At 49.5% G+C, this 25,460-nt stretch overlaps 1 protein-coding gene across 4 annotated transcripts in view; it reads right to left on the reverse strand.

Moving 5' to 3' along the window:
* Positions 1-25,460, reverse strand: part of BTBD16 (BTB domain containing 16) — a 54,770-nt gene that overhangs the window by 14,308 nt on the left and 15,002 nt on the right. For 3 of the 4 annotated variants that reach the window (XM_072805028.1, XM_072805031.1, XM_072805029.1), the window contains exons 8-14: positions 23,043-23,112; positions 21,592-21,722; positions 14,134-14,253; positions 4,251-4,342; positions 3,088-3,170; positions 1,466-1,543; positions 246-344 (exon numbers count right to left, since the gene is read on the reverse strand). In XM_072805028.1, coding sequence (XP_072661129.1) covers positions 246-344; positions 1,466-1,543; positions 3,088-3,170; positions 4,251-4,342; positions 14,134-14,253; positions 21,592-21,722; positions 23,043-23,112 — 673 coding nt within the window. The remainder of the gene's footprint in view (positions 1-245; positions 345-1,465; positions 1,544-3,087; positions 3,171-4,250; positions 4,343-14,133; positions 14,254-21,591; positions 21,723-23,042; positions 23,113-25,460) is intronic. The other variant, XM_072805032.1, reaches the window with a different exon arrangement.

The following is a 25,460-nucleotide window of genomic DNA, read 5'->3' on the forward strand; positions in this document are numbered from 1 at the left end:
CGGGGCCATACGAATATGAAGACATTCACCTTGGAGATCTGTTAAACAGGCTAACAACAGTAACCTCCCAAGATTGTAAAAATCAAATGACATCACTTTGTATGAGCATGATTAGCACCAGCTTAGAACATGTTTCATGTCCATTATTAACGAATGATTAATCAGTTATTATTGATTTAGTATGAACTGACTCTGTATCAAAAAGACTGTTTCAGAGACACACCTTCCCTGGGCTCTGTCCTTACCTGCATGTAAAAACTATAAGAGGTAGTATCCTGTTTGATTCCCTTTATCTCAAAGAAGAATCCATATACGGCAATGATTTCTGAATGAGTTGTATACTCCTAAATTGGGAAGGATAAACAACAAAGCGACGGGAAAAGAATCTTCAGTGTTCAAAGGCAAGAGGACATGGCAAAACAAATTCTAGGTAAAACAAAAGTAACTAATTGACAGCTGATTGAAAACTCAATACCAATTTTAGCCTAGGAAGAGCCAAACTGCAGGGACTTTACAAATCCCATAGGTTAGCACTCAGTGACATATTAACTGCTCTGTGCATCCTCTTAATGGGGAGAAGAATGAGTTGGGCATGTTCTTAGACATTCAGTGGCCTGCAGACCTTTGAAACAAAGCATTTGTTCCAATTCCATGGGCCTAAAAAGACACTCCATACTTATGGTATTACAAGGAGTCCTGACCCCTGGTTGGCAGTGTATCCACTTAGGCAAGTCTCTGCAAGCAAGGAGGTAGGTCCAGCCTATCTAGGCCTGACCCAGCCGGGAGTCTCTGATGATAGATTCAGAGCTCCAAGTCTCTCAAACACAAATTCTTTTGAGATCACTACTGGGGTGGCTTTTAAAAAGTTAGAGAGCAGCTATTTCTTGGAGAACTGTGCCTATCACAGGGAACCGAAGACAACACTGCCATCGGCCCTGCATACTCCCCTGGTGACTGAGCACCCAGATGCCTTGCAGCCAAGCTCCCTGACCAATCCACTACTGCTTTGATTTGGGGGACACCATCAAAATATCCACCCAGAATAGGTTCCCCCTTGTAGCCGTAAACACAGGCTTAGAGTGAAATCTCTCATCGAGTGGTTGGCAAGTCTTGATGTTTGTGGGGAAGAGAATGACCAATTCATCCCAGTTAGCCCAAGCATTTCCTGGTTTTAGAACAGAAAGTCCTGCATCCCAGGGAAACTCCTCCATCCCTGGAAAACTAGGACAGTTGGTCCCCCTCAAGGAGAAATTTTGGATGTGCACATCATGTCAATGAATGACCTGTCCCAGGCTCCCATCTTGTGAATTTTATTTCCTAGGGTGTGGTGAACATGAAGGAAACATGACAATTTCCTTTTCTGCCCTGGCCTTCCTAAGAGACGTAAGAAGCAATTATACTTGATTAAGGACTTTTGTATAGGAGGGGAGGGTCCTTCCCCTTGCTTGGGCCCAGGGGTCTGTACCTGGTTAAAGAGCAGTCCAAATCTCATAGCCTGGGTGGTAAGATCTTTCACGTGAACCATGTCACCCCCACTCTCCAGCTGAAAGAGAAGTGCACACAGCTCACCTGGATACCAGCATCTCTCACTGTCTCTATGTCTGTTCATTGATCCCACCCCCACCGTGCTTGAAGAAGAGTTCTGTCTCTGGATCCCATACTAGTCCATTAATCCAATCTGCAGTATTTGTGGAAGCCTACGACGTGCAAGGTACTGTGCTCAGTGCTTCGAGAGGATGCGAAGATGAGAACAAGAAAAAATACCTAAGCAGTCTCATGGGGGAAATAAAATATGTATCTAAATAGCCCGATCACGATGCAGAGAATGATCATGGCCATGAAGTCACAAGCATGATCCCACATGGCAGGCTCCAATGACAGCAAGGGGCAAAAACAAGGAGGAGGTCGGGGTCAGGAGAACAGAAAGAGGGGAGGGGACTTCCTAAGGTGTCCAGCCCCAAGGATCATCTCCTGCCTCGACTCAGCTGTTAGAACATAGTTCTGAATTACGTCCCAGGGAGGCTCGGTTCCAGGGAGTCATTCTCTGCTGTGCAGGGGCATGGGGCACTGTAGTTTGCACATTACAATAGGTATTTGTTGGGCTGAATTGAATTTTAACTAGTGACTCATAAATCTTTAGAACTCAAACACTGCCCTACTTCATCTCTAAAAATGCACAGTTAGAAACACAAGGAGTACAACAGTTCGAGCAGACAATTCACAAAGGGGGAAATGCAGCATGGAAAAAATATTCATATTTACTAGTAATAAAAGAAATGCATGTTGGAAAATGGGATTTCATTGTGCACTTCTCAATTAACAAAAGCGACCCGAAATAAAAACGCCCTGCATTGCCGAGCATGTACAAAGTGGAGCAAGCTCATTCATCACTGGGCCAAGAGTAATTTGGTCCCCAATTTTTAATATGTATCAAGAACAAAATGAATGGTCCTTTATTTTGGGCCAATGTTTTCTATTCTTGAGAATCTCCCCTAAGAAAATAATTCTGAGTATAGTAGAATAAACTATCATGTTCAAGTATGGTCATCACAGTCATTTATCATAGTAAACAATCGGGAACACAGCAAATTTTCTACACTAAGGGAAAAGCAAAGTAGCTCTGTTTATAGCAGATGTTCTTGGTGGAAGAGTTTGCAGCCAATAAAACACAATGACATCTTAGCAGTGGTTGTCCCCGGGGGATGGGTCTGAGGGTAAGTCTTTTCTTTCTCTCCATTTCTCTGCACCTTAAAGATTTCCAATAACAAGCGCATATTACACGTGTGTTGATGGGGGCTTGGCCAGGCGGGCGGTGCAGGCGGCCCCCTCCCAGACCCCATCTCATGCTTGGCTCGGCTTAAGAGTGTGCATGTGTGCAGCACCCCCACCCCCACCCCAGGGTGCCTGGCCTGGGCCTCCTCTCTCTGTCCCTTGGGCTTGGCTTTCCCCACTGCCCTGGAGGAGGAGCCAGAAACACCGGACCTCAAGGGCCCAGAGGTTTCAAATGCAAAACAAATCTCCAGAAAAATCCAAGTCAGAAGAGCAATAAATTTCAATAATTGTTTCCTTGCTGAGCTGGCAACTCACTGCGTGGTAATGGTTGGCTGTAACCCGGATCAACCAGGACTCCGGGAAGAAATTAATGTGCCTTAACTCCTCCAGATTTTTGCCTTGGAAGAAACACAAAGAGAACATTTTTATAGATGTATTCATCACAGACCCGCAGAAGTCTAATTTACAGAGAAAGAAAGGAGGAAGTTGAGGGCTGAGGCTTGGAGGGCCTGCCCAGGGCCCCAGGGATCATAAGGTGCATGGAGCCCAAATGGGACAGCACCGAGCACTTCTCCCCAAAGTGTTTAGAGCCCCCTGGCCGAAATCTTGCCGGAGAAGGGGAGGTTGGAGTCTGATCTTTGGTGTCTTTAGGGTGTCAAGAAGCAACCTGGACAAAACTACCTGGGGTCCATCAACTATCCCTGGGTTTTAGCGTTACACATTATATCTGGATACCTGGAAATGGCTTTGAAAAATTTTCTAAATGTCCTTTCATTTATAAAGGTCTCCCTGGGGGGCCACCTGGGCAGCCTCACACGCACTAGCCAGTAGCTTCATCTTTCCAAGTCACAGAGGCCTCTGCTAGGCCCAGTGCGTGAGGCTGAGAAAGCCAGGTCTGTAGCCTTCTCCCCAGCTACTGAGCGAGTGACTTGGAGGGGACGCTGCTCAAAGAGGTAGGGCTCGTGGCTAGATGACACCAACACAGCCCTGGGCAGCTGCATACACTTTCACAATCCACATTGCCCTACATTCAATATCATATTTCATGGAAGCCCCAACTATCCCTCACTTTACAGACCAGGACCCTGAGGCCAGGCAGTTACATGACTTTCTCGAAGTCAAACAACTTGGAAGTGACAATGCCACAGCTTAGCCTATTCCTTTAAAAGCACCTGCTGAGGGGTAGCCTGGGTGGCTCAGAGGTGGAGCATCTGCCCTTGGCTTGAGGCATGATCCTGGGGTCTTGGGATGGAGTCGCGCATCGGGCTCCCTGCATGGGGCCTGCTTCTCCCTCTGCCTGTGTCTCTGCCTCTCTCTCTCTCTGTGTCTCTCATGAGTAAATAAATTTTTAAAAATCTTTTTAAAAATTAAAAAAATAAATAAAAGCACCTGCTGAGCCTCTCCAGAGAGTTGCTAAGGGGTGGGGCGGGTCCCACCAGCCCTCCCAGGAGGCACTGGCCGGGACAGGCGGGGCTTACCTTTGATGATGCCGTGCAGGCGCACACACAGGAAGAGTGGCACCAGGCTCTGTCCTGTATCCTGATCCAGAAACGAATACTTCTTGGGAAAGCTTAGCAGAGGGGCAAAGAGGAACAAGAGACTGTCACAAAACTGCTTTCTGGAATTGGCAGCGGTGGGGGGAGGGGGGTAGTGGAAAGTCATGTCAAGGAGACTGGTGGCTTCACCAGTCAGGGTTAGGGCTTGGTTCTCTCTGGATGGGTGAGGTGGCTGGAAGCAGAGGGCTGAGCCAGCCTGGGTGAAGGCCGACCCCAGAGGTTATAATGAGACATTGGGTCTCGTCCCCTCGCCATCCACCACGGAACGACACACATGGCAGGTGCACAGTGCATCTTATGACGTGACTGATGCTAACGAGCTACTTTATAGAGGATTTTGAGAGGCATTTTCTCACTTGGGTCTCACAAACTTCTTGTGGGCCAGATGGGGCAGGTGTCATGGGCTCTATTTCATAGACGAAAAACAAAGGCTCAATGAGGACTTGAACCCAGGACTTCAGATTCCTCCTCTACACAGGCTGCCCTTTCAACAATGGCCAATGCGGGCCTTCAATAGTGCTTTCTGGTAGGAAAGCCATCGACCCTTGGGCAGTTACTGCCCATACTAAACTCCAGTTAATTTCCACATGTGGCTGAAGGTCAGGGCTGGGTTGAGATCAGATTCCCTTTGAGAACATGCCTACCGTAGACACACCCACCCACCACTCTTGTTTTGAAACAACTTGTTTCGTTAAAGGGTCACTTTTCGCCATTGGGGACACGGGGGTAATTTTTCCAAGTCCCTTTGGAAACGCAAAGTCATTCCCTCAAGGCAAATCCGTAGGAGCCCAGCCAAGGGCGCTTGTAGATTATTTTTCCATGAATCAAGAGCGATGTCCAAATCACACCCTGTCTCAGCCAGACTAAATGCACCGTTGGCCCCGTGTCCTGGCTCTGCTGGGGGTGCCTGCCAGCCTGCTGAGGACCATTTGCTTTCAGAAGACCTGAGAATTCCTGGGACTCTCCATGTGATGGTCCCAGGAGATAGCTTAGGGATGCTGGGGTGTGGTGAGAGGGAAGAGGGGCACACAAGACAAATGAGTTGATTCAATCCAATGATTATTAACTAGAATCCACTGGGTGCCAGTCTCTGGGTGTGGACAGATCAGTCATAAATAAAGGAAGGCTGATACTTTCAGGAAGGCAGTGCTATTCATCTCAGAACCAGCCCTCCATTACCCAGGGCAGGTGGAACTGGGCTGGTGTGGGCCCTGCCGGGGCCCTGAGAACACAATATTTTAGCTGGACAGATAACACTCGCTTGCCTCCTTCCCTGCCTCTCTCTCACCATGTAATAGAAGACCAACTTAGGTGGCATCACTCTGGGTGCAGGGCTCAAGGAGGGAAGACTGGGCCGAGCTGGCACAGTTCACCCACACCCCCGCCAAACTCAGTGCTCCTGGGGATGAGCCTGCACCCTTGACAAGGGCCCCCACAGCCTGGCACTGCCCTGAGAAGTGAGCACTTGCTGGAGCTACCGGTTAAGACAGTTTTAACTCAGAAGGGAAAGGACAGTGGGAGGACCCCCCCAGGCACTGGGTGCCCCCAGGTACCAACTCTGCAGTTGTGTGGGAAGGCTGCCAGGAGAGTGGAGGAAGCCAGAGCTCCAGATTCTCCCAGAGAGAGGTGCTCAGACCCGACAGCCCATCAGCCAGGAGCTCTCTAGACAGACCTCCTCTCCCAGAGGATTTGGGGAAGAGTTTTGTTGAGACAGGTGATTGGACTTTAAGATCCCTGTAGGCCACAGGGAAGTGGCTCTGATGGCAGCTGACGTGTGAGGTCATGAGCTGTTCATCCATTGTCCAACCACGCTTCAGCAAACCTAGGCCTGGAGTCAGACAGACCAGGCTCCAGTCTTGGGCCAGCTGGCGCTCAGTCACGTGACCGAGCCTCTCTGAGCTCTAATCTCCTTCTCTGTCACGTAGGGACGACGACAGCCACATATGCCTCTGCGGGTAGCTGGGAGGGGTAAAGGTGATGGTGCTGGGCACAGCTGCTAGTACCCAGCGAGTACCCCCTGCCTCATGATTACCACCACTGTCCTCTCATCCCTGGGAAAAGGACTTGGACTCAAGCTGGCCCAAGACACGGGCCACTTCAAGGGAGGAAAGTAGTGGCCTCAGCTGCTGAGAGCTTTAGAGGGCTATGGTCCAACACCTTGAACCAATCAGTATAGTCCTGCCCCTGGATACTGGTGAGGTTGATTGTTGCAGAGCCAGGACTCTACCCAGGCCTCCTGAGAACAGCCCAGTGCCTTTTCCATCTTACTTGGCTCCTCTCAATTTTCTAGAGACAGAGGCATCTACTATTCTCTGGTTCGATGATGAGTGCATTCACCCAGCTTTACCTAAAGTGAGAGGAAGCTGACGCTAAGTAGAGGGGGCCTCTTTGGACGGCTCTGTTGATGGGATCAAATGCTGGCACTCAGTGCAGCCTGTGCAAAGATCTCTCTGGGTTTAGCATTGACTTTTCTGGAGCCAACTTCAGGCCATGGTGTCTGCCTCCAAAAGTTCTTTAAGAAACTCTTTGGTCATGACCCCTTTGGAGAGGACAGTTCCTAGGCCTTGAGATTGAAAGACACACCCCAGGTTGGCTCTGGGTCCTGCTTTCAAGGGCCTGGGGACAAATCCCCCACAGACTTCCTGAAAGGCAGTGCCTGGGACAAGTGTCCCTCTGACTGGCATAGGCTGTAATTTTAGAGCTGCTCCTAGCCACAACCTTCTCACTTCCCCCATCCTGTCATATGCCAGTCATTTATCCTTCCTGTGAGCATCTGACTCAGGGCCCCATTACCCCAGAACTTCAAAGTTTAGCCTTAAAATACACACTTCTGAATTCTGACACATGATGCTCCATGGATGAACCTTGAGGACTTTATGTTAAGAGAAACAAGCCCAACGCAGAAGAACAAATACGATGTGATTCCACATTCAGAGATCCCTAGAGGAGTGGAACCCATAGAGACAGAAGTGGAGCAGTGGTTGTCTGGGGCAGGGGAATGGCTCTCCATTTTATTATTGATTGGATACAGAGTTTAGTTTGGAAAGATGAGAACATTCTGGAGATGGAAGGAGGTGATGGTTGCACAGCCGTCTGAACGTACTTACTGCCACCAAACCACACACACAAAAATGGTTAAAGTGGTCGGTTTTATGTCCTGAATATTTCACCATAATAAAAGAGAATGAGGATTATAAAACATCATTTCTATGAACAATATATGAAATAATAGTTTAAATTTTAAGGTGACATTTGGGGGGGAAAAGTTGCATGCTTTGGGGCCACAACTCACGTTGAGAGGGGAACAAGGCTTTTTTCAAAATGTAACTCGGTGTAGACATGGGCACCTTCAGACAGTCAGAAGCCAGGACCCGGTCCACCGGGCTCCTGACCCCACAGCGCAGCACATGAAAACGATTCTGACTGCTGCCACCACCTTCACCTACCAGACCTCCCTGCCCTTCAGAAGCTCCTGCCAGGGGGCCTGTTCCTCAAGTCCCAGTGAATCTGCACGGGTCCTGGTAGGAGGGTATTGCCAGAGTCCACGCAGGGACGCACAAGTACTGCTCACGTCCTGGCCCACAGTCTCCCAGCCCATCGGTGGCAGGGCGGGACCCAGACCTGGGGCCGCCCTCTGCTACCTACACCTTATTTACCGAATGTTTTGTCTGTCTCTGCTTCTGAGTCTGTAAACGCCAGGAAGATGGGGCTTGGCATCTGTTTTGTTTGCTCTCGTCCTCTCGGCGCCTCTTGCACGGCCTGTTGCTCGGTGGGCTTGCAAGATGTTGAGTGGATGAATTGGATGAGGAGCTGGTCCCGCCAGCTTGGCAGCCTCCATCCTAGCATCCCTCCCTCCACTCGCCCACAGTGTCTCTTCGAGGAATGCCAGCTGTCCCGCCCCAGCGCACACACACACGCACTCACGCATACCACACACACATGTGCACACAGGCCAGGCTCTGGCAAGCTGATCTTCCTGTGCTGATGGGGTCCCACCTGCTGTTGTTCCCATGCTTATTTTGCCAGGCCAAGTGCTGTCAGACACTCACTGAGACCCAATTCCATGTCATCTTAGCAATGAAGTCAGTCCTGACCTTTGCCCAAAAGCAGAACTGGGTAATGGTAATCCCATCTGCCCTAAGGACCTCCTACATCAGACGCTTTACGCCCCTGAGGCTCCTGCCGTGTCTCTATTCTTATTGAAGAAGACACGTTGGGGCTACCCAGTTTGGGTGGAAAGCCAAGAAGGCATATGAGGGAAGTGAAAAGTTAGTAAGGAATAGGGATCCGTAGTATATAGGGACCTTGAGAACAAAGAAGTTTCAGCTTCCGGAAAGCCAAACTCTAGGGGCAGTGTGGTCAGAGCAAGAGAAGAAATTAAAAAAGGCAAGAAACACAGAACTCCAGTGATGAGAAACCCCATTGCCCCCAAATATATCCACCTCCCCGCACAAGGGTTGGCAATCCGAGACAGAACGATTTAATGGCTCTCATGTCCGTGACTCATGGGGTATTTCAGAATGAATGTTCTGGTTAAGAGATCAGAGTTGTCACACCAGGGGTGCCCAGTTTCATGATGACTCTGTGGCCACATCTGCAAATGTCACTCATTAATTACAATAGACACCTGGCTTCTGGCTGTCCTGTCACACAGAGTCACAAAGCAGGCTCAGGGGCAGCCCGGGTGGCTCAGCGGTTTAGCGCCGCCTTCAGCCCAGGGTGTGATCCTGGAGACCCAGGATCGAGTCCCATGTCGGGCTCCCTGCATGGAGCCTGCTTCTCCCTCTGCCTGTGTCTCTGCCTCTCTCTCTGTCTCTGTGTTTCTCATGAATAAATAAATAAAATTAAACAAAAACAAAAGCAAAGCAGGCTCAGGTGTCAGAGGTGCAGGGTGTGGGTGAGGTGGCTCTCCTCCAAGGCTCCCCTTGCAGGCTATGGGGCGGGGGGAACACAGCGTTTGGTTTGTCAGGCCAGGGCCCACTTACAGGGTCAGCACATGCTCTCGTGCTCTCTGCAAAGAGAAGCTCAGAGGACGAATCTGTCTGGTGGGCAGGTGAGATCTGGGAAGGCTTCCCGGAGGAGCCCTTGGCCAGTGCTGTAAAGATTGGGTCAGATTTGGAAAGGACCAAAGAAGGAGGAGACCCTCAGCCGCAGCGGTCAGGCAAATCTAGGAGTGGGGATCATGTGGAGATTGGCTTCACTGGCTGCTTTCAGTGACTTTCTTCTGGAGAGGTGGTAAGCCCAGTGCTGGGACCCATCCTTGGGACCGAGAGGGGCCCATGTAGTGATTAACAAATCAGTTAAGGACTAGAATTACAGGTCTACTCATGACTTTCCTGCAACCCAGAGACTCAAAATTCTTATTTTGAGTGTCAGAAGATCCCGGAGACCTCAGTCAGCCCCCACCCCACTACCTTGTGGCTGAAGGATCCTGAGCACGCCCCTTGCCTTCCCTGGCCATCTGTCCCCAGACAGATTTTACAGATACTCCGTTGAGTGAAAGGGCAGACAGACATTAAAAAGTGTATACTGTAAGATTCTATTTACACAAAGTTCAAAGGCAGCCAAGACATCTTGAAAGTAAAGGAAGCCAGGATGTTGTTTGCTTTTTTTTCTGGGAAAGGTGGCGACTGAGATAAGACGCTCGAGGTGGCTGGCCCCAAGTCTGTCTCTCGGGCTGGGCGCTGCTGACACAGGTGTGTGCGACTTTGTGGAAACCCACTTGAGGTTTGTGCACTTTTCAGCACGTATCTTATATTTTGATTAAAAATGTATTTTTAAAAAAGCGAAACATTTGCCTGCCTCTGGCTCTACTGATGACGTTTTTACAGCTTTCCTGGACTTCTCAGATTGCTAACTGGAAAGAAATGATGACTTTTCCTCTGTGGACAGAGGCAACAGCTTTGCTTACATTTTTTGTTTTTCCTACAAGGAAATGTTAAATTTAATTCTGGCCGGCCTATTTGTTTTTCTAAATTAACAGACTGTGGGTGGTGACGGGGTGTGTGTATGTGTGTGTGTGTGTGTGTGCGCGTGTGTGAGTGGTCCCTTCCTATTATACTTCGCGATGAAAATAAGCTGGAAGATGTTCATACCCATCTGGCTAGGCAAAGAAACTTCCCCTTCACCTTGCCATTAGTGTTCCTAGCATAGAATGCATGTTTTATAACTATCTGTTGAATGGATAAAAAATTGGGGAAAAAATCAATGAATCAAAGAAAACTGGACAATAAGAAAGGCTCGGGCCTATGTTTTTCTTTGCAGGCATGGTTGGCATTGGAAGAAGAGTCAACTATTCAAATACCTTCCCTCCCTGCTTGTTTTCTGGACATTGCTAAGACAGATAAGAAAAGGGGCATCTGACCTATTTTTACTCAAGTACTGCTCCAAGTGCTCGGATTTGGATGCTGAGCTAGCCACGGCCATACCCAGGGCTGCAGAGCACTCTTGTTGCCCTGGGGGTCACAGGACCCCCACTAGCTCAGAATCAGGCAGCCTCTCCCACCGCCACCTGTTATGAAAGTACAGTCCCCCTCCCCACAAAAAAAGAAAGTACAGTCCCTTTGGGGAAGTCCCTATATTGTGATGGCTTCAACATGTCCATCGGACCACGGGAGATCCCTGATAAATCACTCTATCTTTTATATTATGTCACCAATAGTTGCAACTTCAAAAACTGGAACAAAGAGTCAACTTCCTTGATTCTCATTCCTTAGCCTACAAACTGTCTCCCAGATGGGGCTGCTGCTGTGCCCCATCCTTTAGTTCCCATGGCATGTCCCTGTTGGTGGCCACAGAAACTTGACAAGCTGTTCCCTTTGGCCTCATTAAACTGTGTTGGGTCAGCTCCCATGGTGACCCAACTTTGGCCCAAGCTGGCTGTGACTTCCTGTAGGCTCCCTCCACCACGAAGAGCAGAGGTAGCTTCTCAAAGCCTGAGCCTTCGTGCCACCAGCTCCACTAGCCCAGCAGCCCCGAAACCCTGTCCTACTGTAGGCTGGCCTCAGAGATCCTCAGGACGGGATGGTAAACTCGGAGCATGGGTGCCACTACCCACTGCCATGGGTAGGCTAGACATCACTAACTCTCCCCAAGCCAAGAGAAAGCCTTGGAACCCTTCCTTGTCTAGAACAAGATGACCACAGTCATTGGCCCGTGAGCCCTATTACCTCAAGTTGCTATAGACAGGCGTTCTCTGAATTTTGCATCAGCATAGTAAGACCCTCTCCTGTGAGGGGAACCAAGCTACACAAAAACGATTGATGGAAACTCATCATTCAGTGAGCTCTTCCATGCATAGCACAGTGCCAGCTAAGCTGGGGGTGAGATAAAGGCCCACAGACCCTTCCTTTAAGCTGCTCATGATGCACCTAGGGAGGTAGGATGTTATGTACACACCAAGTGGTGGTAAGGGACTGGTCACAGAGACTCCCAGGGGAGGCCCTGCCAAGGACAGACTGGCAAAGGGGACAGAGCAGGCTGGGAGCAGATAAGCAGGAGCAACAAAGGCTGATAACCTAGGTTAAGGAATCTGGGGACTCAGGTGATGTGCATTTGGGAGGTGGAGCCATCGACGAGGGAGCATCTGTTCTGGGGCAGAAGAACCAGGATGAAAGAGAACCACCTACAATTCTACAAATGCTCACATGGTCCTCAAGATTGGGGGTGGGCCTGGGCAACTGCAGTGGCGGGGAGCATCCAGGCCCAGGTGACCTGTCTCTTCTCCCTGAGGGGCACGAAGCTTGCTGTGGAGGGAAGGCAGGCTGCTGGTAGTCACTCCTGGGCCACAATCAGAGAAAACAGGGCCCAGGTACAAGGTTTTGAGACACCACATAGACACTCACAAGCGATTTCCAACAAGGAACAAGGTGGCCTCGAGGGCTTGGGAAATGCCTTGGAGGGTACAGGTGGGCTCAAAATGGAGCCAGTGTAGATTGGAGAGGAATGGAAAAGCTAACAACGGTGGGGAGGAGCCTTGGGACCCCAGCTCAGGAAAACTGAGGACACCCTACTCAGTGGAGGGGGCTACACACCCAAGAGCCTCATTCCCACTGTGTCTCCCACATTAAAAACACCGTTTCCACATCCCAGCTCATTTCCTACCTCCTGATTCTAAGATGTTTCCAGTATGAATGCTAATTTGGAGCCAAAGAGCAAGTTTTCCTGGTGCACATGACTCACAGGAAAAAGTGTCTCTTGAGCTATTAAAAGAGTCGGGGGGCGGAGGGGGGGCAGGCATTTGCGTTCAAAGCAAATTATATAGAAACTAAGCAAAGTGCATATCATTCTGGCACTGAATACCGCTTTCCCCAAATAATGAGACAGGGAAAATGGGCTCTTTCGTTAACATGGTGCACAGATGTTCCAGAAAAGGATTAAATGCTTCAGAACAATGCAGATGAAACTTGGCTTAAACAGGTCAATCTGCTGATGAATATGTGGAAGATGTGTTTATCTGCTCCGCTCACATGTGCACAAGAAACAGAGCCTCTTGGCTTCCTCCAACACCTTATCGTGCCTGGAAGCCCCATTCCTGCTGAGGTGGGGAGCGGACGCATGAACCCAACAGCGAAGGTAATGGCATCAGTGACTCCCCCCAGGCCAATCCTCTGAGGATCGCCGGGGACTGTCTTTGGCTACAGGACCACCCCACTCCACAGCCAGCTTGCATGACCTGAGCACATCTGCCAAGTTTTCATTGAGGCTAAAGAGGCACGAAATGAGCCCCGTAAAGTATCAATCTCACTCTCTCCCCGCCCCTGCACCCCTGCCCCCAAGCCGCCACAGCTGCCACTGCTTAATGGGGACACTCTTGATCGAACAGATAGAGAACTCTCACAGCAGAGGGTGGCACAGGGAGGGGATGTTCACTGCAAGTCCTCGGCCAACGATAACACTGAACCCAGAGGCAGCCTCAGAATCTCTCTGAACACGGTGCCCAGGGAGCTATTACTGAACTGGCTGCAGGGGACTCAAGAGAGGAATCCTATCCACCGTTCTAGGAATGGGGAGCAAAGTGTTTGGGATTCAGCAAGCCTGAGTTCAAGTCAGACTCTGCGTCATCACTTGCATGATTTCTGATGAGATGGTTCATCTCCACCTCCCCTTTCTTCATCTGTAAAATGGGAATAAAACCAGCCCCGGAGTCTTCTGCGGAGTAAATGAGATTCCAAATAGAAAGTGCTTATCAGAACGACTGCCCTTAGGGAGCATAATTAAATGGTGTCCATTAAACTGAAATTATTATTTTTCACTGAAATTTTGAGATCTTTCATCTCTAGAATTCACAAGATTAGAGAGTATAAGATGCTGAGTAAGCTCTATGAAACCTTTGTGCATTCAGGTGCCCTTCCATTTGTCTAGAAAATTCAGACTGTCCTATGCTATTGTGAAATATAAGCAAGGATGATCTGATTTAGATACATTTTATTTATTTATTATTATTATTTTTAGATTTTTTTTTTTAGATACATTTTAAACATGATATTTTTAAGGTCAGTGAGGTTTGGTAATAAATTTTCCTGAATAAAAGGAGTACCTTGTGCATCCTGTCTTTTACTGGACAGAACAAGTGTTCAGAAGCACACGGTTATCTCACATTACAACACCTACATATTCTTCACGCTTTCAAGTAAGCCACTGGCTCAAAGGCATCACGTAATCCTAAACCCCATCAGGAAAATTGCATTCTGTGTACTCTCGATGACGCTATGAAAAATCACATCACTGACGCTTTTCCTCCAGGATATCACAAGTGAAAAAACCATTGTATGGCATTTCATCAACCCACACTGAGTTACGTTACCTGTTAAAAAACGCCAGCACGGTTTCATGCACCGGAACTGTCTGAATTCTGTGGTTCAGTTGCAAGAAGACCCACAAAAGTAGTGTTTTCAGAAGATGAAACTCATTAAAAGTGAACAACCTGGCCAAAATAGAAGAGAAGAAATTTTAGGAGAAGCAACTGAAGTCATTTGGAAGAAAACAAGAAGAGAAAGTTCAGGAGGGAGACGCCACCACCCCTGAGTCTGCAGGTCACTTCAGACAGAGATGTTAAATGACGTCCTCAAGGTCACGGGAGCTGGGCTGTGACCTCAGCGGCCTGCCCCCCGCCCCATGTGCTGCCAAAGCAATGACCAGCTTTAATGAGCCCTTACTATAGACCGGTGTGCCTGAGATGTTTTCATATCTTCTTTCACTGAAATCCATATAACCATCCTGCCAAGTTGGAATATATTCCCCACTTTTATAGATATGTAAATTCAGACTGACTCTATGTTTCTTTAAATTTTTAATATCTCATTCATCGTTTTTTTGGATTAATTTTTATTTTTAAATATTGCACCATATTATACTTCATCTGGACGACTAAAGTTTTTTGGTGTCCCCTTAAATTTCGCATCTGAGGTAAGTGCCTCAACCATCACATTCTAGTCCCAGCCAGCACTGAGGGCAAAATAACCTAGTCAAGGTCCCAGGATTCTGGGGTCAGACCTGGGTGTGGGTCAGTCCAGCCGCAAGCCGGCTGTAGAGCCTCCTGCAGGTGCTCAGTGGCCCCACAGCCACAACTCCCTCACCCGTAGATAGTGGTGACAGCAGATGTTCAGAGGCTGTGTGAGTGGCAGGCTGTTTCCTGTCGCTGCTGTAATAAATAGCCATGAACCAATTGGCTTAAAGCAACATCCATTTATTATCTTATAGTTCTGGAGGTCAGAAGAACAAAATGTGTCTTACGGGGCCAAGATCAAGGTGTGGATGCATTCTTTCTGGAAGCTCTATACAGAATCATTTCCTTGCTTTTTCCAGCTTCTGGAGGCCACTCACATCCTGGCTCGTGGCCCCCTCCTCTATCCTCAGGCCAGCAGCACAGCACCTTCCAATCTCCTTCCACCTCTCACTTTCCTGCCTTCATCTTCTACATGCCAGGATCCTTGTGATTATATTAGGCCCATCCGGGTAATCCAGAACACACTCCTGGGCTCCAGGTCATCCACCTGCAACCTTGTTTCCCCTTTGCCATGCAACCTAACATATTCGCAGGCGCTGGGGGTTGGGATGTTGACATTATGGAGCTGACGACACACACACAGATTGCTTAGCGGAGGGCCTGGCACATAGGAGCGTGCTAACAAACGGCAGCTCTGACTCCTAGGCAGCCGGGCTGGGTCTTGGCTGCAGAGCCCACGCTTTGCCTGCACTGGCATGATACTTCTTACCTAGAAACAGGTGGTGGGAAGGAGGATGTCACCCCCTACAACGTCAACTCTGTAAAGTAAGGGTATCTCCCAAAGGCCTTCTCTGAAGCCTCTGACAACTTGATTATCTAAGAAGTCATTTTAATGTTTCTTAAACTCTTTGATATTTCCCATCTTGACCACAGAGATGACATGCTGGTTTCAAAACCTATCAGAGCCTCTGCACCCATCACTTTGAGTAGTCTTGGTGGGTGGGCCCCAAGCTAAGTGGTGACTCTAAAGGGTAATGGAAATGTCACCCACCCACCTTTCACGCTATTTCTGGTCACAGTAGAACATCTCTTTGTTCTTCTTTGTTTCCAGGCCACCTACAGATGCAAGGGCTTTGACTCTGGCCAGACAGGACCAAATTTGTCACCATCTGGGCAATGATGGTGAGGCAGGAGGGGGGATGTCACAGAGCCACTTAGTATATGATGCACCTGCAGAGAACTCCACCAAGATACCAACCACCCCTGGGCTGGGGAGCTATGTGACTCCCGGTGCAGAATCCAAGCCCGAGGCCCCCCAGCCTAGAGGTTCTTTGGGACCTCACCAAGAGGACCAGGCAGCAACAGGAGGAGTTGTTGGGGTTGGTTCCATGAATCAGCGTCCCGGTTTTACTTTTATTGTGGAGTGTAATTGTTCAAATAAAGCCCTCTGTCTTTTTTTTTTTTTTTTCAGGGTATACACTTCCATTTTATTTAAGTCACAAATATTTTGAGTGTCTGTTAGGGAACCCAAACCTATATTTTAGCTGCTACAGTGGACCAAGTACTCTTTTCAAGGTATACCGATTCCTTCCTTTATTCCTCCCTCTCTCTCTTCCTTCCTTCTTTCCTTCCTTCCTTCTGTCTTTCCTTCCTCCATCCTTCCTTTTCTTTCTCCCTTTCTTTCTCTTCCTTTATTTATTTTTTTAATTTAATTTACCAACATACAGCATAATACCCAGGGCTCATCACATCACAAGTCCTGTCTTTAAAGATTTATTTATTTATTTGAGAGAGGAAAAAAATGCATGGGGCTGGGGCATAGAGGGACAAGGGGAGAGGAAGAGAGAATCTCAAGCAGATTGCACACAGCATGGGACCTGACACATAGCTTGACCTCAGGACCCTTAGATAATGACCTGAGCCAAAACCAAGAGTCGGACGTTTCAATGTCTGTGCCACCCAGGCGCCCTAAACCCTCCCTCCAGCTTGAGGCCAAGTACCAGTACCCTAAAGTACTGCTTCCCTGAGGACATTCAAACATATTCTCACTTAATGCTCTGATGGCCTCACAGAGCTCTCAGAGACCCTAAACTTCCCTCCGACATAGGTGAACATCTGGGCTGTCCTACTTGTGTTTATTGGTGCTCACTAGTAGTCATTGGGATGTAACTGGTATTTGTTCTTTAAGAGAAAAATGTTTTTAACGAGACACTGTCTCTTTTTTATTTTTTTGAGAAAATTTTACATAAATAATAAAGGGCTCCCTTTGAGTATAGACTATAGAGAAAGCTGTATCCATGCACAGAAGAAAGCATGACAAGGGTGTCTATGGCAGCACTGATTGCCACAACAAAAACTAAAGCAAAATAAAACAAAAGCCCATTAGGAAGAGGATGAAAAATTGCTATTTATTCACTGGAACCCTGTGCAACATCAAATTTAAAATGTTAATTAGATATGTAAGTAACAGCATGGAGAGAACATATCGCTTTAGGTTAGTAAATTAAAGTAAGCTGTCGACCAGTACGGCCACTATAAGAACATCAGTTTGAAGTTTAAGCTTTTATGAAACAATATTACACATTATTTGTAGACACGCATATATGTAGTAAGAATATAATCACATGGATCGGGTTTATTCAGGCCCAGGACAATGGTCTGATTGTCTTTAGGGAGTTGACTTCTGCTTTATTGGTTATGTTTTCTTTCTTATGACAAAATGTCATTGTTCATTTTGGGAGATGGCTTCCAATTGTGTTTTCTATTATCCTCCTACCTTTAAGTGTTTTTATAATAAAAAATAGCTATCAATATCCCTATTAATCCTGAATATCAATAAGAAAAATGAGTCCTCATGCAGAGCACAGCAGTGGACTGGGCTGGTAAAGACCTGAGGCTTTTTTTTTTTTTTTTTTTAAGACCTGGGGCTTTGAGGCCACTCAAATCTGTGTTCAAATCCCAAATCTCACGCTGCATGGGGGAAACTGGGCTAATCTTTTCATTTCCCGTAACCTCCATTCCACAGGTGATAACACAGGTAATATCCACCTCCCTGGGTGGCCATAGGAGTCAGGCCAATAACCCACCCCGTGTCCTGTATACCGCAAGCGCTCAACAGTTGGTAGGTATTGTCGCTATCAGCCAGAGAAGCATCAGCTTCAGGAACTATTATGTTTGAGAGCCATGGCCCATGGTGTTCCAGATACTGGAAGGAAAGCTGTGCGATGGGCTCACCAGGGAGGACAGGGGTGGCTTCTCTTGGGGATTCCTGAGCCCCCAAGACTGGTGGTATCACCGACAGGAAGCCAGGGAAAAGTGGGCAGAGCTCCGGGTTACAGGACAGCTTTCCATGCAGATAGGAACTGGACAGCTGGCTGAATTTTCCATTTCTAAGTCTAGCAGGAACTGGGTTTCCAGAAAAGCAGAACTTGGAATGAAGCTTTCATGGTATTAGAGTTCACAGAACAGGGTAACCTAGCGATGACCTCTAAGGAGAAACTTAATTGGAAACCCAAGGCCCAGGCAAAGAAATGAAATCCAGAGGCCCCGGAGGTCAGGAAAACCGTGTGTACTTTATGCGAGGCTGTTTACAAAACCGAAAGCAAAACCCAATGAAAGATGAAGCCAAAGAGACTTCAGAAAGGGAAGGGGAATGGCCCGGAAGTTGAGTGTTTGGATGCTGTTCCCAGGAGGCTCAGAGACCCAGACACCATGACCACAGTCCATACTATGCAGGCCCCTGGGGATTCGGGGGATGCAACATCTCTGACCCCTCAAGGGTTGGCAATTCCACACACCGCTCTGGGGGCCTGTGACTCGTCAGGACAACCCAGTCCTAGCTGAGTCCTGGCGCCTGGGAGGCCTGGCCTCTGGGACACGTGAAGAGGCGGTGCAGCGTGGAGGGTGGGAGTCTGGACCTTGGAGCCTGATCACTGGGCTTGAGCCCAGCCCTACTTCTTATCATCTCTCTTATCTTAGGGCCAATAACTGTAGCTACCACCCAGGGTTGTGGGGTTGGAGGGACAGTGCACAGAGCACAGCGCATACCCCAGAGTGCTTGATAAAAGTGAACCCATCCAAAGGTTTGTTCTTAATCAGCTGCGGTCCAAGGTGCCAGATCCACCAGCCAAGGAGTGTGCGCAGGTGAGGAGCCCGGGCCCGGGTAGATTTCTAACAATCCCACCAGGCCCGGGTACAGCCAGGCCCCCTCTTCCGACACCCTCTGTTCCCCTCGCTCCCTCCAGCTCCAGAGCAGGTGGCCGCTAGACCTCAAGGGGCAGGCGAGGAGAAGCTGCCTCCAGGGATGTGAACGTGAGGCCTGGGAGCTGTCGGCCTGGTGCCTCCCGGGCACATGGGCTGGTGACGTGCTCAGGGCCACGGGGCTCTCCCCTCCTGCCGCTCGAGCAGCAGATGGCTCTGGACTGTGTGCACACAGCCCCGGGGGAGGGGCCAGAGGAGCAGGACCCAGTTCCCACACCAGTCATGTCTCCCCGAGCTGGTGAGTCTAGACACTTGGCGTGGAAAAGTGCTTGACCTCTTTCCTGCCTCGTGTACGTTTTGTAAGGCCCATCCCATCACCAAGGTTCTGGCTGTGGTCAGACAGTTTTTCCCTTTTCTTGGTTAAATGCTTCCAGGGCAGGACAGCTCAGTCTTTCCAAGGGAGGGACAGTGTTAGGAAACGTCTAAGGGATGCCATGTTTATCTTTTCTTCAATGGTTGTGTAACCTGTGCTCTGGTGGAGTGGGGGGGGGGCACATGTGGGGAAAAGCAGTAGGGGGTAGGGCAGATTGACACCAGAGCCCACCCGGGGCCCCCGGGGCGGGGGGGTCTTCCTCAACACCAAAACCCTGTTCTCCCAACTTCATTTCTCTTTAGGTGTGAGGGCATCCAAGCCACTTAGTAAATGCAAAGCAACAGTGGAATGAATCTGTCCCCATCTAATTTCTGCATTCAGAAGGCTTCCCATCCCATAGGCATGAGTAAACATTCAATTTCTAATACACAGCTAACATCTTTAGTCGAATTTACTTCTCACTGTTGAAATTCACCCAAAGAGGACACAATCTTGGTAACTTGGCAATGGGTATCAAGAGCCATTTAAAAAGTCCCAGAGAGTCATGACAAGTCAATGCAATATGTCACCCTAAACCAGACCCTGCATCGGATGAACGAATGTTATAAAGGAGAGCACTGGGCCAACGATGTGAGGTATTAGCATCGATGCTACATTCCCTGCAGTTGATAACTGCATTGTGATCAAATTTTTTTTATCAGCAAATAAACGCTGAAGCATTTAGAAGGGTACATGATGTATGCACCTTGCCCCCAGAGGGTTCAGAAACAAGATGTGGGTACGTAACCACATACAGGTGCAGATGGCCAAGCAAGTGGCAGAGATTGAACAAAACAGGGTAAAGGGAACATAAATATTCTTTGTACCATTTTGACACTTTTCATTTCAGTCTGAAATTATTTTCAAATAGAATATTTTTCAAAATACTTTTTACTTGGGGATCCCTGGGTGACTCAGCGGTTTGGCGCCTGCCTTCGGCCCAGGGTGTGATCCTAGAGTCCCGGGATCCAGTCCCATGTCGGGTTCCCTGCATGGAGCCTGCTTCTCCCTCTGCCTGTGTCTCTGCCTCTCTCTCTCTCTCTCCCCGTGTGTGTCTCTCATGAATAAATAAATAAAATCTTTAAAAAAAATACTTTTTACTTGTGACAAGACCAGAAAGTCCTTTTGATTTCATCATGGCACTTCTAGAAATTTAACATGGGAAAATAATCTGAGATAAAGACATGTACATTGAAGGATGTCACCGAGGCGCTATATTTATATTGGTAAACACTAGAAATGACCTAAAAGGTCAAGCATTGGGGACGTTTCTGTGAATTACTTGAAGGATGGGAAGGAGCCAGGCATCTCAGGAAGGAGGGAGAGCACACCTGGGGGTGGCAAGGTGCTCAGCACGGCTGGAGTCTAAGGTAGCCCCGTGGATGCCCCGTGGCTGGGGAGGCACAGGGGCAGATGGACACAGCAGAGGCCCCTTGGCTAGATGCTCTTGGAGGGGCTCAAGACACAAGACTCTGAGTTAGACTAGGTCCTTGCGGTGGTCCAGACAAGAGCTGGTGGAGGTCTGGCCTCCATCCTGGAGCCTGAGGAGAGAAGCCCATAGTGATGGGCTGGGTCTGGAAGGGTTAGTGTCTCCCTCGGGGGTGAGGGCAAGTGGTGTGCACAAGGACTCCCAGGGCTCTAGCTTGAGCAAGTGCTGGAGGAACACAGGGCAGGGCCCCAAGGGTTGGGTGTTGGCTTGAGCTGTCAGGCCCAACAGACGTCGGGGTCAGAGCGATTCAGCAGAGGAATCAGGGCTAAAGATAGGAACTGATTGAGGAGGAGAGGCTTTGTGCTCTGTTTTCTGCTTTTCTCTACTTTCCATTTTCCACAGGGAAGGTTTATCAACGTTGTCAGGATGTTTTTTTTTTTTTTTTTAATTACGTAGGCAATTACTGAATTAATCACCAGGTGAGTAACGAGATAGCAGGCAGCCAGAGGGTCCCTATCCCAGAGCAGGCATGAGAAGGGAGCCCAGCCCCGGCCCCACCCCCTTACACCCACGTTTCGGCCCCCACCTGGGGCTGGCTGTCTGAGAAGGTGGGGAGTCTGGGACGGAGCAGGTGCTGCACATCGGGCCTGGCCAGCTGGTGTGTGGGTGCGCCCCCTTGCAGCACCTGCCTCCCAGGCCCAGCCCTGCTGCCCCAGGCCCACTGCATGGACAACTCCTGGTCCCACACACGGCCCCCCTGAGGACCAGCTCTGACCTGGGGGACCGCAGCACTCTGTGAAGCAGCTCCTGCGGGATTTTCCGGAGGTGGATCTGCCTCCCCACCAGAGGGACCAAGTTCATTTCCAGCCACTTCTCACAGGCGGTGGTGAGCTGCTCTTCCTTGTACTGAGAGGGGAAAGAAAAGCCGATTGATAAGGAGATCCCTGAACTCTCAGCACCCTCTGCTGGTCTGCAACGATGCTACAAGCGCGCTCTCGGGCCAGTCCTGCAGCAGACCTGCGGGAACCTTTTCTTCAAAATACAGAGCCCGCCCCAGACAACATTTTTAGTGTTTGCTATGCTCCCAGCCCTGCACTAGGTTGATTTAAATTAACCCTCACCCCAGTCCTACATGGTCGCTCCCTTAATTATCCCCATTTTACTGATGGAGAAACGGAGGCCCCAAGATCACTGCTCTTGCCAACAACGGTCATACAACTAGCAAGTGGCAGAGCCAGGAGCAAACCCTGGAGGTCTGACCACAGGGTTGCACACTGAAATCGCTGAGCTAAAGTCAGTCACTGATCCTGGAAGGGTCTGCAGGGTGGACCCCACATGAGTTCTGAGGCTGGTAGGGGGCACGTATCCTGACATCAAAGTCTAAACAAAATGAGAACCTTCTTCCAGGGCCAGGGACCTTGACAGGTCTCGGTACACCTTGCACGTCCTTGGGGCGACAGTCCTTCCCAGGCCAAAGAGTGACCCAGATGTGCTGGTCAGAACTGCTGACCAGAATGCAAAGCTGCTGCCCACAGAGTGACTTTCTAGTAGCCGGCGGAGTGGAGGACCCTGCATTGTCTTTAACGAAACAGGCCCCGAGCACATTCTCAGATGCCATCGCAAGAGCTTGTGACGTGTTGATGGTGCACAAACCAAATGTTACGGTCAGATGTGCCTGTTTCACAGTGTGAGTGTCCACCCAGGTCAATGGTGGCCTCGAAGAGGAAGGCTGGGTCAGGCAGCCTGGGGTTCGAGCCCAGCACCGCCACTCAGACACTGTCACCCACATCAGACCGCTCCCCTCCTTGGGTCTCAGTGTTTCCCCCTGATAACGAGACCCTAGGTTACATCATCTATTCCCAGAACTGACACAGTGACTGGGCCCCGGGGGTGGGGTAGACAGTTTCTCCTGACTCCAACAAGAATGCTCTGGAAAGTTGTCTGCTATTTTGATGAGAAAGGCTGTGCTTTCATTCATCCCCCTGATTTGAAGACTTTTTTATTTAAAAAAAATTTTTTTTTTTAAATTGGTCTTAAAATGTCCTTTTAAAATAAAATGATTTTTAAAATTGTTTACTTGGCAAAATCAACCATTGGTACCCGTAAGCGGGTGCTTTCAGGTAGATCTTTGGGAGCTGAGCCAGTGGGGTGTGGGGTAAAATCCCAGGGCCTGGGGTGCTCCTAGAAGTCTCCAGGTGCGGCACACTCTGCCCAGATTATCCTCACCTTGCAGCCAGCCAGGTAGAAGCTCTTGATGGTGGTTGGCGTGAGTCCGTTCATCATCATGGCCACACACCTGCAGAGAGAGAAGCGCGGTTCCTGGAGGGCCCCAGGCTGCTTTCAGAGAGGTTTGCATCCAACTCCAGGATGGTGGCAGAGGTGGGAACTGGGGAGCCAAAGGAGTGTGCTGGAGATTGTTTCTGCTGCTCCCCAGGCACAGTGCTCTTTAGCTGCTGGCTTTTGCTAGTGAGACATGTGAACGGAATTAGCTGGGCTTGGAGTTGAGGTACGGAAATTAGTACTCCAGGAGGCCGACATGCTCACCTGTGCCCCTTTCTCACTATCAGACTCATCGGCCAGGCTGGACTGGGATGGCCAGGCTTTCCCAGATCAGGGGACACAAAGCAAAACCTGAAACATGCTCACATGTGCATGCACGCAGCAAGCGTGGTCCCCGCTGTGTCAGTGCAGGCTTGTGATGCACGAAACCGAGGAATAGTACCAGATGGAACCAGCACGCACACTGCACCCCCCGAAGACGGGCGGCCTTGGCTGTGTGTGATCCAGACCTAAGCAGCCATCTGGGTGATTTTGTGCTTGGCTGGGAACTCAGCCAAGATGACCTTTGGGGTCTGGTCCAGCACCTGGATTTGTGATGCGATCAGAGTGACCAGGGCACTTCCGTTCCACTACAGGCACACACGCACACCCACACCCATGCACTCCCACCACCACCACATGCACACACACTGAGTCTTGTGCTGCCGCACCCCTGCCAACTGTACCAGCAGCCTCTCAAAGGCAGGTGGGAGCCAGGCCAGCTGTGGGCAAGGCCCACCTGGATCTGACCTGTAATACCCTGCCACAACTATCCGGAGAATCTTGAGCAAGGCCTAACTGTACCAGGCCGGCCTAGCTCTGCTCATCAGCGCAACGATGGCTCACTATCTCCAAAGGCCTTGCTTCTCTGCCATTGAAAACAAGTCATGGGGTGGAAGAAGGAAAATGAAGAACCAGTCATTCTTGGCCGAGCCCCAAAAAGCCAGGGCTCGGACTCTAAGAGCAAGATGGGGCTTTGAATCTGGGCCTGAGATGGGGCAGCCAGGCCTGACAGGCAGATGACAGTGGTTGCAGACCTTGCTGCAGGAGGGAGGCTGAACTTTCCGCTTTGAGGTCAGAGATATCAGAGCACCAGGAAATAGTTAGGAATGTCCTGAGCTCAGGAATGTCCTGAGCAAGGAAGCTGTGATTTTTGTCATTATTGTGAAGGCTACACGGAGCTGCAGATGGGTGACACATGCAATGCAACGGGGCTTGGGAAATCTCAGCAAAACCCAGCCCAGCAGCCATCACCTGCAAGGTCTAGCCCGGATTCCTGAGTTAGCCCCAGACCCTGCACGACATGGCTCTGCTTACACGTGGCTCTGCCTACACCGGCTGGTCTCCCACTTCACAGCCACTCACCCTTCAGGCCAGGCCTGGCTGACATGCTGGAGCACCTTTTCAAGACTCAGGTCCCCTCAGTGTGACCTCTGTTGTCACATCCAGGCCTCTGAGAGCTCATCCCTGTTGAGGCTTCTTGACACTCTTGAGTCGTTTCAGGTGCCCCAAGAATGAGATACTGGCTTCAGAGCCGAATCTGGCTGTGTGGACTCTATAAAAAGTGCCTGAATTCTGCAAGAGTCTCGGGAGAGATCCTGTCCCTGCCCTCCCCAGAGCAGCTGATATCCTCTCTTGACTTGGACAGGAAGTGCATTCATTCATTCATTTCTTCAAATGAAGATCTTGAGGCATAGGGTGGAGCAAGCCAGGTGGACCATCACTGCCCTGAATCCCCTCTCTTGGGGATCATGGGATCAGGAAATCAAAGAGCTATAAGATACCACCTCCGTGTTCAGGACGTGACTGCAGTAGGCACACATCCCTGGAAAAGCCCAAGGGAAACGCCAAAATAGTCTAGAAAAACGAATCCCATCAATGATTTTTCCATTTGGTTCACTTACCCTTTCCTAAATGTTACGGGAATGGAGTAATATTACAGGACACAGCAAAAGAGGAGTTCTAAGAACTGTTCTTGTTAATCACAGGGACCTATTTACTTGAAATTAATCATCCGTAACACAAAATGTTCCATTTGGGATCCCCATCCTTCATTCCACTTTACTCATTTCCTGTGCCCTGGAGACCAGAGGGCAGGAAGCTTTGGAGGGCAGGGACCCTGTGGTCCTCACTGTTCCCGGTGTCCTGGAGACACCCAAGACATCGTCCTTGAAGGAGCAGGTGAGTGACTGAAGAGTGAGAGAATAAACTGGCAGGTGACTGGCCCCAAGCAAACCTTGCCTCGACCACACGCCACAGCAGGGAGGGAGGAGGGAGGGTGAGTCCACCAACAAGCAGGTGACACTACCACCTCACCTGAGCAAA

This window comes from Canis lupus, chromosome 29 (genome assembly GCF_048164855.1).
Source record: "Canis lupus baileyi chromosome 29, mCanLup2.hap1, whole genome shotgun sequence".
NCBI lineage: Eukaryota > Metazoa > Chordata > Mammalia > Carnivora > Canidae > Canis > Canis lupus.